This window comes from Chenopodium album, chromosome 10 (assembly GCF_948465745.1).
Source record: "Chenopodium album chromosome 10, dcCheAlbu1.1, whole genome shotgun sequence".
Taxonomy (NCBI): Eukaryota; Viridiplantae; Streptophyta; class Magnoliopsida; order Caryophyllales; family Amaranthaceae; genus Chenopodium; species Chenopodium album.
In genome coordinates, this window is record NC_137843.1 from 55,651,822 (window position 1) to 55,667,643 (window position 15,822).

The 15,822-nt window shown below is 28.4% G+C and overlaps 1 protein-coding gene across 1 annotated transcript; it reads right to left on the reverse strand.

Moving 5' to 3' along the window:
• Nucleotides 1-6,148: 6,148 nt before the first annotated feature.
• Nucleotides 6,149-9,004, reverse strand: LOC145564192 (1-aminocyclopropane-1-carboxylate oxidase homolog 1-like). Its single transcript, XM_081624519.1, has 3 exons — nucleotides 8,415-9,004; nucleotides 7,736-8,057; nucleotides 6,149-6,549 (listed from the first exon to the last, which is right to left on the reverse strand). Exons 1-3 carry the CDS (start codon nucleotides 8,930-8,932, stop codon nucleotides 6,289-6,291), a joined length of 1,101 nt encoding a protein of 366 aa, XP_081480645.1. The 5' UTR covers nucleotides 8,933-9,004; the 3' UTR covers nucleotides 6,149-6,288.
• Between the last annotated feature and the right edge of the window lie 6,818 nt (nucleotides 9,005-15,822).

The following is a 15,822-nucleotide window of genomic DNA, read 5'->3' on the forward strand; positions in this document are numbered from 1 at the left end:
CTCATCTCTACGATATTGATGAGTCACTTTTGCATGCATATGATTTATTTGAGTGAATATCAAATTAACAATGATATATCAATAATGTGTGTGGTTAAGTAGCTTGGCAAGGCGGTTACCTCTCCCTGCGACAATTTGCTCATCATGTCTAGAATCATATTCTATCCCATTATCAAGAGAACTTTCTGGAATCAAAGTTTATAAAAATTTAATATAATCCTTAGTCAAGGTATTAATATTCTAAAGTAAATATTAATGGTTTTTATAAGTACCATTCATATTGATCTCATTGGCTAATTGTTCCACTTGACGTGTCACATCTTGACATTGATGTGTAGATCGACGTAATTGCATCATCAGTAATCGCAATGATCATGCTTCTTTCTCCAATAAGTAACGACGTCGCTTGAAAATAAGATTTTCATGGTTTGTAGTGCGTTTGAATAGTAACCTTCGCCTAACGGCTAATCTAGCTTGTTTATGTTGCAAAATCTCTCTAAATCGATAATTACTTGTACTTATGTCCATTCTGATCTATTAATTATACGATAACCAAGAAATATATTAGAACCGATATTATAGTTTGTACAAACATCAATAAAAAAAAAAATAAGTTGTAACAATTGATTTTTTCGTGTTAGTATTTTTAATTGACATGTTTTATTTTTTCCAAATTGTTGGCTTATATTTACTGTTAGTGGACCAACTCAACCAAAAACTTATGCTGATGATTGAGGCTCATGAATATTTTTTATACACTATCATTTATATTTACATTTTCAAATACACTCATTTAATTTTGTAAGTCGGTAGACTTATATTTATACTTTGTTTTCATAAGTAATTAAACAATATATAAAAAAACATTAAACAAAATTATTAATAATTATACGTGTTACGTAATATAATTTTATATCTATACAATGTAAAGTGACAAATTGTATAACATGCCCAATACAACAGACAAAAAAAAGTCTCAATTCACCTAAATATCCATGGTCATTCACATTACCAAAATTAAAGCAAAAATTACCGTATACATACCTATAGGGTTTAGTAAGATAAAGGCGAAAGCAGTCAACTGATTTGTATACCGTAAAAAAGACCATAAATATAAAAGATTAATAGATCTTCCAATAACTATAAATAAATAATACATGGATCGCTTAAAAATTTGTGTTGATGAAAAATAAAATGCTAAAGTGAATTTACGATTTAAAATTGATTAGACGAAGCTAGATTACCATACATAAGTGAATTTGTTTATCAATGTATTGTGTATTATATATAGTTGTGTAATTCAAAAAATGAATTTGTCTCTAAGTTTTTAATAAGATAATACAAAGTATATAAATATATAAGTACTTATTATATATACTCTAAATTCATCAAATGCTTTTATTAATCCTGTATATCCTATATATAAAGTGAAGAGGGATTTTGGATGATAAATGTTACTTTTCCAAATTACCACTCTAAATTCATCAAAGGTTTCTTATATTACGCGTGTGTTCTTAGCTTGTAATAAATAAGAGGGGGAGGAGGGTTCCTGCCTTAAAATAGAATTAGCCCCTCTTAGGATTGGATATACTTGGCTCGAAATACAAAACCAAACAGCTATTGAACACATACATGAATAATCGAAACCAACCCACCAAAAATTAGCCTAATAAAATATTAACAAAAATAAAAAAAAAAATAAGAAGGGGGTCCTATCTTTTTATTTGTTAAATATTTAGATATTCCTAGGATTTGTATTAATCATGTGATTTGGAATATGGTGGGACGTTTCATAGTTGAGTAAGTGTTGTTAGTAAATGGTTTATTTTTTAAATATATATTTATATTTTTCAAATAAAAATTAGATGATTTTTTTCTCCATAGGTTATTTTAAATTACATATGCATCATAACGGCAATTACAATATGATATGTTAAATCATCATTGATAAATTATAATTCATATAGCACAATGAAAGTCTTAGTAATCCACCAACTCGCAAAATACTCGTACAACAAAAGCATATATAATTACATAGATATAAATCTTTATTAGAATTTACAGATTAAAAAATATTACCTTTTTTTTTTGGTCAAGAGCATAAAAAGTATACTCAATGTATGCTGTAACCAATTATAAATAATAAATAACAGTTACTCTCTATTGTACATTTTGGGTTTTTGCTCTACTTGTGCTATTTGCGTCGCTTAGGTTCTTCATCCATCATCTTCCTCCTTATACAACTTAGAATAAAAAAGGTTGATGAGTATGATGTGATACCTTGTTCGAGCTCGCCGCCAATTGATGTACTTGGTCGTTCAAGAAATTTAAAATTGTCGGTTATTATGTAGTAGATGGTGATAGATATTCCTACAAAAAATGGATAGAATTACCGAAAATAAATTAATTGCAATGTTGATTTCATTCATCAAATGCAAAAGGACGTAATTAACTATGAAAATATAAGAAGAGAAGAAAAGAGTTAAAGAAATAAAATCAAATATAATTAGAATTATCTAACTAACTAACTATAATTTCAAATCAAAAATAATGATTAAAAAAAAACATAAATCCATATACAGTAATTATCATATACAAACTTAGTGTGCAATCATCACATGAAATGTAATATCCAAGTATATCCAAATCTAACATTCACAATAATGACATATCCATATACAAACTTAGTGTGCAATCATCACACGAAATCTAACATATCCATATATGTACTCCGTAATTATCATATAATCAAAGCCTAATTTGTAAATCGAACAACGACATAGCAAAATCATAAACCTTGATCGAGGAAATACCTATGATTTCATTTAATAAAGCATACTTATATATAGCAGTAACATACAATTGATAAAGTTTCAAATCAACATCAAATGGAAAAGGAAAGAACTTACCTTTCACCTTAATTGTCAGTAGCATATAGCATCATGTTTTTGGGAGATGAGAATGTATAGTTTAGTAAGTATTAAACTAACCGTGTGCTAGTGTTGATAAGTTGGAGTTTTAATTAGATTTTAGTGAGTAGCTTGTTCTTTCAAATTTTAGTGGGTAGTTATTATCCTTTTTTTTTTTTTTAAGTGTAATTGTTTTTTAAATTTTAAATTAAAAAGTAGAAGTAATTTTGGAGGGATTAGTGAATTTGGGTGGGAGTGAATGTAAGGCAAGCATTTGGGTTTTGGTGTTCTCTCGTTAAGTTGGCTGTGCAATTATAGAATAGATTTTGCCCAAAGAATGTCCTATCCTTATATATTTCATTCTTTAATTCTTGTCTCCTTCCCTAAACAAACATCTCGATGCACCAAATTTATCTATAATTAATTGTATAAGTACTTGAGTAGCCGAGTCATTAATGTGTAATGTATAAATAAAATAAGTGTTATTATTTGTTTTTTAGAAGGATAAGGATTGCGGATATACATGCCGTTTTCCCTAATTTAGGGCAAAAATATAAAAGAATTTATACTCAATAGAATTTCACCGGGAGCTGATTTTCACACACCTTATTTCAATATCCACACACCCCACTTTTCCACTAACTCCCCATTTCTATTTCCATGTTTTCACTCTCACGTGCCAATGTTGGTATTTGTTTTTATTTTTTTAAATAATTTGACTTTGTTTTTTAACCAATTAATTACCCAGCTCCTTAAATAAGGTAAAACTAGTTTTTGCCTTTTACCCAAACCCCCTATACACCCAAAGTTTCTACCTTTTCATGGATCTTCATTAGTAACCTTTTAACCTCAAAAGCTTCCACCTTTTCAAATTACCTCTAATCTATTATAATTAGGGGTGAACAAAAAATTATGATATTATGAACCAGAATCGAACCTTGTTCGGAACCGCAAGTTTTGAAATCGAAACTTATACAAGAGGTTCTGATTCCGGGCAATAAAATGGGGTAATAGGGTACCTTGTGTATGCTCACCCTGATTATAATTGCACCTAATTTTAATTAGGAAGATGGATGGAGAATTTTATTTTAGAGGGATTCATGAGAATGAATTTTGGAAACTTTTTAGACTAAATGATTTGCATAACGTACTAATTTTAACTAAGGTAATGCAGTTTTATTTTCCATAGTTTGATTTTACGTTTATGTGTCTAAATTAATTATTTTTATATGCTTAATTTTGTTGTAATGGATGAAGGTTTACTCATTAAAGTAGTTAATTCTAGGTTAATGGCACACTTTTGAGACAATAGTGTTTAGTACAAGTATTTTTGCAAAAATATTGGTCGATATAACTTTTGGCCAACTTTACATTTTGTTTAGTACTTAATTTGAGATAATCATATTTGTTGATTTAAGATGTTTAATATTCTATTTACTCCATAATTGTTAAAATTATTATTATGAATAAAGGTAAAATTGAAAAAAAAAAAAGGGGTATAATTAAATCAGGTTACATGTAAAAAAAAAAAAAAAAAAAAAAAAAAAAAAAAAAAAAAAAAAAAAAAAAACCCAACAAATAATTAACTTTGACTTCACCATAAAAAAAAAATTAGAAATATTACTTGTACAATATTACACAGTAATAAACAAAAGCTATTGTAAAAGGTAAAAAATTAAAAAATAAAAAAAAGTAAATAAAATAAAAAATAAATAAAAACCGAAAGCTAATATGAAAGAAAATAAATTAACTAAAATAGAATACATATAGAAAAAAAAAAATGAAGCATACTAATTTTTCTCATGTGCAAAGTAGTGGAATATGGCAAGTGGGGACATGGGGTGTGCGGACAGGGGTGTGCGGAAATCAGCAGGCAAACCCTCTAATGTCCTATCCCTATATATATTTCATTCTTTAATTCTCTGTCTTCCTAAACATATATCCCGATACACCGGATGTATCTATAATTAATTGTATATTTGTATGTACTTGAGTTGTAGCCGACTCAATTATTGTGTAATTGACAAATAAAAAAGTCTTATTATTTGTTTTTAATAAAGTAGTAATTATCTTTATTCAAAATATGTTTTCATTAATTTTATTTTATTTTTTTGAAAAAAGTATTTATTTTGTTTTGGAAATTTGGGACGAAAAAATAATGAATAAAGGATTATGATGTTATAAATAGTATAGGCGGGAAAATTTTCATGAGAAGTTGACATGTTTTTATCAATGATATCAACATGGCTTGTTTTAGGGCATGTTCATATTTACTGAACTGAACTGAACTGAACTGATTGGAGTTGAACTGAACTAAACTGATTGGAACTGAACTGAACTGAACTGAATTGAGCTGAAATGAATATTTTATGTGAGAGGGAAATTAAGAGCTGAACTGAACTGAACTGAACTGAAATGAACTGATTGGAGCTGAACTGAACTGAACTGAACTGAAATTAAGTAAATATGAACAGGCCCTTAGTATAGTTGTGGAATAGTATATTATAATGTAATGGTGTTCTTCAACTTCTATTCATACATAATCGCTGACAAAATCATTCAACAAAGTCATCTTTGGTTGTTATTCAATACATGAATAAACAATAATAAATAAATACGACATTATCCTGATCTGTTTGCAGCTCAATATGATCGAATGACATTGAGGGGAAATTTATAATAGTTTTAAATAAATCGCCTATGTACAAAACTTAGTCGTTATAATACCAATTAAACTTATTAAATTCGTTATAGACTAATTCTGGACACAAAAGTAGAGTAGTGCATCAAAAAGACAAAAACTAATCATTTTTTATGTACACTAAAAAATTGCAACTTGTCTATTACGGAGTACAAATTTACAAGTTTACAACACATAAAATTGACCAACAATTTATTTTATAGTATTATAAATAAAAAAACATATGCATTTAAACTTATCTAACAATATTTATTTGTTTTTTACATATTGGCAAAAATAAATTGTGGTCAAAATTGTTGTGGTAATTAAATAATGAAGGAGATATAATCTAGTAGAAATGGTTGCAAATTAAACAAAAAAATTTAACCAAGAAGTTTTTAAAAAAAAAACAATAATAATAATATATTGTTAATAACAATTTTATTATTATGTATTGATATACTCCGTATGAAACGTGCTTTTACAACACTTATTTGATCGAAAATGAAATAATTAAAATAAAATGACATACAAGTTATGAGCAATGATCTAGTGATCTCTAGATCGATACAAACTAGCATTAGCCATTAACAATATAATATAAATGATGAGATGAACAAATTGTACGTATAAAAACATAGATTACATATTCGAAGTTTGGACTATTTCATGCACACATATTTAATTATTTATATAAATTTATTTGTTAAGCTTGAAATTTTCGAGTGCTGGTTGAACACCATAATCTTGGCCAGTTTTATAGTAATGAGCAAGATATTCACCAGCTGTAGTTTCTCTATAAATTGGAGGATTTTCATCGGATAATAATTCCTTAATTGGTGCAAGTAATCTTGGGTTCTTCAGGCTAGGCCTAAAGAAACATGCCACTGAAATTCTAGGGCCAATTTTCTTTGATTGCACCCTATGGATTACGCTCTTGTACTTGTCATTGCTGATCAGCTGCACATAATACAAAATCATATCTAATTAATATGGAGTATTTCGTTTTATTTATATAATTGTCAAATAAACTATATATTATATGATTTTTCTAAGCTAAATTTTAGCTAGGAAAGTGATTTTAAAAGGTATGTAGATACTTTAACTATTTGTCTTTAAAATTAGGTTAACTCAACTAGGTGACAAAAGAGACAATATCAAAGAGAAAAGCAAAAAATTAGAAGAGAGCTTTCTCAAAAAATAAAAAATAAAAAAAATGAAAATTTTCACATGCACCCGTCATTCGGGTGAACCTAATATAGGGTACATTCAAGGAATTTTTGGAGATGTTAAAAAAAATAGACTAGTTTCAAAACAAGAAAAATACTCCGTCTTCTTGTATGTGCCGTATTCAACACATAATAAGTAATTGATTGTCATATTATTAAATGTTGGTGATTTCTCTTTCTCAGAAAAAAAAAATGTTGGTGATTTCAATTATTAGTTGTTACTACTCTTGTTAGTACGTAGCTAGATGTTAGCTAGTAGACGTTATTCAACATAATCCATAATTGATTATCATATAACGTGAAGACCTACTTTCGACTACATAGACACTTATCTTTCACTTGACAAAACACCCACGTGGGCTTTTAAGTGACACTTGTTTAAAGAATTTTATAATTAAATTCCCCAAAATATATTTCACTCTAAAGGTACATTATTCTAAATTCTAAACCCAAACACTTTTAAATTACTTTCTCAAAAAGGTTTTCCACGGACAAAACCTTGATGACAATTGATTATCTACATCGATTGTCCATGTATCCACCTAGGCGAAAAACCATTACCGGGAACAATTATTAGTTGTTGACGATTTCAATTATTAGTTGTTAGTAGCTACTCCGTAGATACTATAAAATATATTATTTATGGGAAATAATTATTTATTTATTTTTTGAACAAAAGGGAATAATACTTGTAATATAAAGATAATTATATAGAAAATACGAGTATGAGTTATTAATATATTAATTTTAGAACCTTCATAATTTAATATGTGCAAAAGTCAACCTTCAATAAATTTAACTTATTATTTTCAATGCATTACCCTAAACTCTTAAGATTAGCTTGTTCTCATCCAACTTTGTTAAACACTAATTAATACCCTTAATCCAAAAACAATTAAAAAGTTAAATTAGCTTACTTGTAGAAGATCTCCAGTGTTGATAACCAAGGCACCAGGAATATGAGGAACATCATACCAAATATCATCATGAAGAACCTGAAGTCCACCAATATCGTCTTGTAAGAGCACCGTAAGGATGTCGTTATCAGCGTGCTTGTTGATGCCTATAGCCGATTCGGGTTGTGGGCATGGAGGATAATAATGGGTTAAGAGCAAATAATCTTCGGCAGAATCCATGTCTTTCAAATGGTTCGGGTTTAGACCCATGGCCTCGGATAAGAGCTCCATGAATGTTAGTCCTAGCTTCCTCACACTTTTTCCATACTCCATCATTATATCTCTACGTAAGTTGAAAAAAAAAATTATACATCTTTTTTTTTTTGAAACAAATCAATTCATTAATAAAAAGTCATACCACATTTACAAATGAAATTTGAATTAAGTGATGTTATCATATGATACATAACTAATGTTTCTATGCTTTTTAAATCATTAGAACTTTAAAAAGAAAAAATATGGTAATGAGTTTTACAAATTTTTACTCCTTTTACATGCATTATATTTACATAGTTTTATACATTGCATCTAGCTAGAAATTTTTTAAAAAGCAATTATAAATTTGACCAATAATAAATAAATAAATAATCGACTAATGAAAATTAAGTATAGTGTTAGTCATTTTAAAGATTGTATATACCTGCATGCCTCGGAAATTTCTTCAGGATCAGGCATAGGGTTCATGGTGGCAACGGTGGTGTCCCTCCAATTAGTCACATGACCGGTGTAGAGATAAAAATTGGACGTGAACACGAATTTCTTTTTCGTGTCGATTCCACGAACATAGTACTGCCTTTTGGCCTCGGCATCCAAGTCATGAAACCTCCTAGCGCCTTTGAGCATCTCTTCCAAGACGTGTTGGGGGATCCCATGGTTCACGACTTGAAAGAACCCCCACTTTTCAGTTACATCGGATAACTCCTTGATAATCTCCTTTCGTTTCTCAGGACCTCCGTCCTCTAACCCGGTGAAATCTATCACCGGGATGTTTAGCTTTAGTCCCTCATTGACTTTTTTTGAGTCCGGGGATGGTAGGTCATTGACAAAAATTCGAGGTAATTGTGTAACGCCTGCATCAATAAGGCCTTTCACACCCATTTGGGACTCGTCAAAGGCCTTTAGATCGGCGTTACGCTCAAAGTTTGTATTAATTTCCATAATGTAAATATTGTCTAGCAAGTATTGCAAAAAAAATGTGTGTAAAAGTAATAGTAAGATATATAATATATGTGTGTATGTATATTATAGTTTTTGAGCTAGAATATTATTGTTGGTTGCATGTTTGAAGTATCGAGTGTCTCTATTTATAAGAACTTTTTAGCTATTGCGAATTTGCGATAAGTGAGCAGACAATATCCAATTATGAATAATTGTCATGTCACTATCTGCTCCCTTTCTTTGAATGCAGTATTATGAATGTCTTAATTTGACCTTTAATTAAATATAGAAATAAATATCCATGGCAATTTAATATTTGGTTATATATAGATTCAACATAAGTAGGGAATTAAATAATCAATTTGGTAGTTTAATCTATTTTTTATGCAATGGGAATTTAATCTATTCAAAAACTAAGGTTGGTATATGTTTTGAGGTATTTTATCCCTTGAAAAATTACAAATTTGGGTTTTATAAGGAGATCCTTATCTGCAACATGTCCGGCCAACTCCTTTTATGTATTAATGTGTTTAGCCTTAAGAGTTGTAAAGGCTTAATTGTTAGAAGTCATTTTTATGTTTCTTATGCTGGTTTAAAGTCGAAGGCGGTAGTTGTAAGTTTTAATTTTTGTTTTGTATTTTAAAAAAAAATAAATAAATAAATAACAAATTTGGAATGCAAACATCAAGAGTGTACATTCACTGTTTTCTTCAAAATATAGTCATGTACTCAAGTGGAAATATAACTTCTAAAATACTCCCTCCGTTTCACATTGTTAGTCCCTTTTAAAATCAATCACTTAAAATAAGAAAAAGAAAAATATGTTATGAAATATTTGTGGATGACCATTATATTCCTATATTCTCTAGAATATTCTAGATCTAGGGTTTAGTGTTCTCTAAGAAAACCCTAACTATTGTACATGTATATATATATGATTCCTCACCCAATGGAATGATTGATTGATCGATTCTCTCCTCAATTTCTCTCTCATTCTCTTTATTTCACAACACGTTATCAGCACCAAATCTCTAATCCATTAATTAAGATTACCTCTAAGCTGTTTTGGATATACTAGACGAATCTCGAAACCCTATTATCCGCTTTGGGTCAGATTAGTTGTACACCGGTATGAAAAGCGTTAATCGATTCATATAATCAAGCGAGCAAGTTTATGCATCAATTAATACTGTAAGTGACGTTTTCATGTGCTTTGGAATTACTTAAGGTATTATAATATTTTTAAAGGTTCGTGATAATTTGGTATTATGATTTGCTTAAAGGTTCTAACTTCTTACTTGTTGTCTCTTTAGCTCTTGTAATTTTATTTTATTTTATTTTTGTGTATGTTTTTGCTTAATTGCTTTTGGCATATTGCTACCTTTTTAGTATTTAACTCATGTGATGATCAAGTGATGGGCATGATTGAGTAAATATAATAGTGGGTGTCATTGTATACTCGTAGATTGAGTACTACTCTTTGACATTTGTGATGGGTTAATTGAGGTTATTTGGTTCCATGAGTTCGGATCTGAAACTCTGATGTTGTTAACTTTAATCTTATGATGGTTTAATTAATCATGGACCTAATTACTATGATTGATTGGTATAATATCTATGGAAGTTATAATCATTTGGTTGATGATAATCAATTAAGGGTTAGATTTATTTTTAAGTATGATTATCAATTTACAATATTATATTGGATCAACTAATAATTATAATTCTAGTTATAGTTTTGATATAAGTATTACTGGTCTATTGGATGATGGGTGTTTTAATCTATAGATTACATATAAGTTGTATATACTTATGTTAATTAGTTTTTTAAGTTATATATCTCTATTATACTTCTACTGTTTTTATGTTCAGTCACACTTTGTAAAATTGATAATGCTCATATCTTGTATTCATTAGGCAGCAAAGGCACTATACACATGTAATACAATCCCACAATGCCTAACTCTAGTCAAACAATATCTTATAGAATTTCTAGAGATTGAAGATCAGTGGGAAATCTACCAAACCCTATTTTACATAATACGAAGAATATCGTATCATATATATATATATATATATATATATATATATATATATATATATATATATATATATATATATATATATCAATAACCTATACTAAAAGCGAACCTAAAATGACACTTGTCACAATGTCATTAACAATTTTCCCGCCCATTTTACTTTCGGTTTTTACGAAGATTCTGTAAGGAAATCATTTTATAAAAATGAAAAATATCTTTCTTCCAGTTAAATTTCTTAACAATAATAACTCTCCATATAAACCAAGCTAATATATTTTTATATTTACTTTTGAATTAACATTATGATTATAATTTTTTTAATAAAATTCAATACAATAATAACTCTTTAAAAAATCAATAATAACCGTGCATTGCACGGGATTTAAACTAGTATATATATATATATATATATATATATATATATATATATATATATTTTCCCATAAATATTATCTTGATATATCTCAATACAAATTGATGTGTTCAACTATACTTGTTAAATCAAATTTTCAAATCTATCATGATTCATGACTTTTTATGATCCTATACACGTGGGCTAATTATATGTTTAGTTTGTCTTTTATTGGTTTATTATGTATTTACGTTTATATTGTTATATATTATACTTCGTACTTGCGTTGCATTCTGACACTCAAGGCTAATCTTTATGTTGTTAATGTGTCTTTATTCCTTATCCTTGAGAGTTAGTTAATGTTGACCTTGAAGTGTTATATAGTTGATCTTTCTCTCTAATCTACAAGTAAGCATGCAATGTACAGATCAAGTGTTTTGAAAGAAGTCTTATTGACACTAGTTCCGTCTTAGAAAATCACAATGTTTTATTATTAGGACTTACAGTTTGCATATTACGGAGTATTTGTTAATAATTTGAGCATCTTGACATTGTCAATATTAACCGCAAAATATTTCATACGGAGTATGAGATTAGAGACATTACTACGATGAGTATGTTTTAAGGAAACTAAAGTTTGTGGACTAATCTTAACAAGGTAAGAATGATTTAATTTTTTGAAAATTGTTATATTGCTTATATAATATGTGAGATTACTCGTACTTAGATGATGTCATAACCGTATTGGTCACATGAATTATTATTCTTGATGATTTCAAATCATGCTAGTATTTGTTTAAAGATGAATTTCAGAAAATAAATCATTTGTTTTGTTAATCAATTAACTAGACGTGAAGAGAATTTATGAATTGTAGTTAGTAATTACAATGCTTATTACAATTTGTTAGTTTTATTCATATGACATTAACTTGGTACCATGGTCATAATATTAGTTGAGTTAATGATACTATAAAACATATATAATTTCATGATTTCTATAATAAATATAGATTTTGTGATTTCGTTCATTCAATTATAGGTGATATTATACGCCTACATGAAAATGAAATATGTTTGAACGATGTGTAAGTTGAACATGGAACTCTTGTATACATAGATCTGAAGTTCCTTAAAATTATGAGCCAGAATATCTCAACTTTAGAAACGTTGACATAATGTCTTTTAATTTGGTGGTTATTATAGATACCACATTTTGGGTGAGTATTAATAATTCATAGATTACAAGATTCCTACTACTCCCAAAAATGAATGAGAAATAATTGTAGGATTGAGATGATACGTGCATATTTTCGTGATGAATATAATTCATGCAAAAGTTATACTATGTGCAAATTAAACATGATTGCACAATATTTATTTAAACAATAGATAGATGACATTGTGGGAAACTTACTTGAAAAATGTATTACTTATGTCCATAGTTTTAAGAATTTGTAATATAGAGATTAATATAATTGGGCAAGAGTTACGAGTTGGCTTTATAAGAGTAATTTTACTATGCTTGATACATGCATTGCTAAAAGAATTTATGCCTTAAAATTTGGATAAGATTTAATGTTGAATTCATTTTATGCCCCATATGCAAGGATTAGGGGGAGATTGTATTCATTCCATTATTTTATGTAATCCTTGCACATAAATAATAAAATATATTGATGGTCAGTTTGATATATACATTAACTTAGATTTCAACGATTTATTAAATAGAAGTGGCCACATGTTAATTAAATATTTTGAAATGACACCATCCTGAAGATGGATATAAATAAATGTCATTGATCATATACTAATTGTAAATGCTCCAATTAAAATTGATGTCTTAGAAGGACAACACCAATTGCTGATGAACCTATAGCGTGCTTGAAGTGTGATAGATCAATAGAATCTAAAGATAATTAAGTATCTTCGAAAAGGAAATAAGCCACTATTGACAATGACAAATTTGAGGAAGTGATAAACTACATTACATTTCTAGAAGAAATAACTTTTAGTAAAATTCTTATGTTCCATAACTATATAAAGACTCCAGAAGAGTATAAAATATCCAACAAGATTAACATGTATCAAGTTTATAGTTTAAACTCCAGTAGAGTATGAGTAATTATTGGATAAAATATTAATCGATTGTCTTGCCAATTGTATAAAGAAACACATGTTGGTGTTATAATATCACATCATATTCATGGTCATGCATAAATTAATTTTAATAAAGTAATCACTAGTGTTGAAAAACTGACCAGAGTCCAAATTTAGAGAAGTGATTGGATGTGATAATTCAATTAGGCCATCCGGGTGTAATAATCACCCATTAAGGAAACCTGATGTTTCATTTGATAATGTGCTGACGCTTTCTCAATGTTAGATATATGAAATGAATAGAGTGGCAAGACATAACATTGAGATTGAGCTATATTTGGATTGTGATTCATAATAATTTATATTGATGAAAATTTCAAGAGTTAATAGGTTTTGATTTCTAATATAAAAGAGTAATAGGTGACCAGAAGTTCACTAAAATAACTTATATTATATTGTCAACTATTAGGTGACCAAAAGCTCACCAAATATACTATTTAAGTCTTTAAAGATCCAGAAGATCACCACTTAGTAGAATTACAAGCAAGTGATTTATGTTTGTATAACAATTCTTTTGATTGGGGCTATTATATGTCAGCACATAAGAAATAGGAAAAGAATATAATTTAACTGCACAACATATGGCTCCCCATTGATGTTGAAATATTGCTCTCTAGAAGAGATAAAAGCTTGTTTAATATAATTCTTCTGAGAGATAAATTTTGTTAATTATGATCTTCCCATGAAATGAATTTTATTGCAAATTATATACTAAGTTGGTAAAGAATTGTGATGCCCCTATATATGAGATATTATACCAACTTAAGGGGAGAATTGGAGTAAGTTGGCAAAAAAAAAATTAATTAAACTGATGATCCCTATATATGTAATGGTAATTTGAAATGTTTTCTAGCCAACTTTCGTCCATATGTAATCAAGATATGTTGCACATTGAGATAAAGCTTTCCAATTGTTTATACTTGAATCACTACACCTGAAGTGTAGATTGTATAATCGGTTCCAAAATAAAGATGTGATATATGGCAAGATAGTGCAGTTGACACTTTTAATAGTGTAATAGTATATTAATACCAGGTGTATGAAATACCCTTGAAGTTGTGTAGATATCTGAATTTTTACAATATATGGCCTATGATGTAAGAAAATTATGATGGTACCAATGAAAAATGTATTCAGATATCATTGTCAAAATAGCATGCAAATTAAAATTGTACCTTGAGGAATTATATGATGATACCGGTATATGATGGAACCGATAAATAATACATATGCATGATATAATGGACTAGTGAACAAGGGATCTGGAATATATGTCTATTTTAATGTCGACATAATGATAATAATTAAAGTTATCATAGACCAGAAGTCCAATGAAATATGGATTTTTAAAATCCACACTGTATAGTGTCTTACATTATTTCGAGTCCTATGTATGTTCATATGCATGTGTGAGTCATAGGTTACTGGATTATTCATTGCATATGTTCGAAGTTGTTAGATGCATTACTTATTGTATTATTTGTTTAATATGTTATCATATTTTCTATATTTCATATTGCAAGCATTACTTTCTATACAATAATTGTGGTGTATTCAATGTTCATTCCAAGTGTATTAAGACATATTTACAACTTTGATGGAAAATGAGAAATGGATATTTATATTCCAAGGGGCTTATAATTGTGATGAAATTATTGATGACGCCAATTTAATTGCATGTTATGAATCATGTAAGAAGAAGAGTTCCTGAATAACTTATGTACGACGCATTTATATATCCAGCCCTACAAAATTTATATTTTGAATATTCTAATTATTATTAAACTTTTAGTCTATGTGATTAAATCATTGACATCTTAACCTGAAGTTTAAGCATATAAGTGCTAGTAATGAGAATTACTATTTGTATATGAAAGAGAACTATCGTATCAATTATAAATATTCTAAAGAATCAACAAGATACTTATGCGTGAGACTGTTTTATCATGGTCCAAAAGAACCATGATCAATGTATATAATTACATGTGTTATATTATTATTTCATACAAGATTGAAAAATCAACATTAATAATATCATGTGTTGCCATATTATTATTAAGGAATGTTTAATCGAATAATAATGATCATCAATTTATATTATTCACGGCCTCCAGAAGAAGGCATAAGTATAATGAATATGGCAACTTTAAACAGAGATTTCGAATGAAATGTGGATAAACACATATATTATTGTTATAGGTTTGGTGATATGAAGACTCACTTGTTCGCGTAAAGATTTGAAGATTTGGGAGGATCGATAATCAAGGAATGATACTATTCTGCGTCATGTGAGAAGAGTCCCAACTATATTGGATTCATTGCATTAGAAGACCTCAAGT